The 1,523-nt window shown below is 65.9% G+C and overlaps 1 protein-coding gene across 1 annotated transcript in view; it reads left to right on the forward strand.

The window, feature by feature from the left end:
• EMIHUDRAFT_452107 (hypothetical protein) overlaps nt 1-675 on the forward strand; it is a gene marked incomplete at its 3' end in the record, with an annotated part of 3,369 nt that extends 2,694 nt beyond the window's left edge. Inside the window, exons 3-5 of the mRNA XM_005765289.1 lie at nt 63-253; nt 330-475; nt 657-675. Of these exons, the coding sequence (XP_005765346.1) occupies nt 63-253; nt 330-475; nt 657-675 (356 nt within the window). The remainder of the gene's footprint in view (nt 1-62; nt 254-329; nt 476-656) is intronic.
• Nucleotides 676-1,523: the final 848 nt, after the last annotated feature.

Genomic DNA, 1,523 nt, shown 5'->3' on the forward strand with positions numbered 1-1,523 from the left:
GCGTCGCTGCGATGGAGAAGCCGACCTCGAGAGGGAGAGAGACGGCGGTGACGGAGACGCAGACGAAGACGAGGAGGTCGAAGAGGGCCATGCGGCGCGAGTGCGGGTGCACCACCAGCCAGTCCCACCCGTGCGCCTCGTCGTGCACCAGCGCGCCGTCCTGCGCCTGCCTCCGCTCACGCGCGAGCCGCTCGGCGCGCCGCGCCCGCAGCTCAGCGACGAAGCGCTCGGCGACGCCGGAGGTGGGCGCGTCGTACGAGGCGTGTCGCCGCGCGGCGGGAGATCCGCGTCGCCGCATGATCCCCAACGAGCGCCGGATCCCCAACGAGCGCCGGATGGACCAGCGGCCCGGCGGCAGCTCCTCCAGCGCAGACATGACGGCCGTGCTGCCCGCCGACGTGCCCGTCGAGGTCAGCGTGCTGCCCGAGTCGTCCGTGGGAGAGGACGGGCGGTCGGGGCTGCCCATTCGGCAGACGTGCGCGGCTCAGAGATGGTGGTACCAAAGTCCTTGTATCGGAGGGAGGCTCGACCGGCGGTTGGTAGTACTTGTGGATTTTTCTTGAAGAGATTTTTCTTTTTTCAACACTGAAACACCACCAAAAGCAAGGCGGACATGGCATATTTTTGTGAGTCGTGGCGCTGCCCGTGTGTTCGAGCAATATCGAAAGACAGTGAGGCCGGGGTCGCACACGGCAGGGGTGGCGGGACGGGATACCCATCACTGAGCCGACGATGCTACGGGTAGCCCCAGGGTGGTGCCCACCCCCATACCCTCTGGCACTTGCCTGCGCCCTGGCCGCGCATGCCGCGCACGCGCGCGCACGCGCGCGCACGCGCGCGCACGCCCGCGCACGCCCGCGCACGCCGCGCACGCCCGCGCACGCCCGCGCACGCGCGCGCACGTGTGCGCACGTGTGCGCACGTGTGCGCACGTGCGCGCACGCGGCACTACGCCGCACTACGCCGCACTACGCCGCACAGTGTGGCGCTGTGTGGCACTTCCGGCAGGTTGCTGTGAGAGAAGCATGTGTTACCCCCTACACAGCCTTTTACACACATTTAATCACCATCAAGACCCGAGAGCATCTCTTTGACCTCCTCTAGGTCACACCTGTCTGGGCATGACTTAGGGCCAGCTCGCGACCCCTTTTTCCGCCATGCAACAGTGGGTTCGTCCAAGTCCATGACTTCATCCCACCCATCAGCCGGGTAGAAGATACGCATCTGCTGGTCTGGAACTCCCGGCACAAGCTGCACGACAATGCCTGGTTGCCAAGTCCCGGTGTCATCAGTGTGGTCGTCCTCATCCCACCACACAACCTGGACATGCCAGCCGACGATGTTCTGCGCATCATTAGTTGTCTGCCGTAACCCGGCTGTCCCCAATACATAGCCAGCAGGCGTTTTGGCCTGCTGCTGCTGCCCCCCCTCCTGCTGCTGCTGCTGCTGCGTGCGGGAAGCGCGACCGCCAGCCGTGCCACCACCTGCAACACCCTGAAGCTGAGCATCCTCAGCAAGCCCCT

Source organism: Emiliania huxleyi (assembly GCF_000372725.1).
Source record: "Emiliania huxleyi CCMP1516 unplaced genomic scaffold EMIHUscaffold_56, whole genome shotgun sequence".
Classification (NCBI taxonomy): Eukaryota; Haptophyta; order Isochrysidales; family Noelaerhabdaceae; genus Emiliania; species Emiliania huxleyi.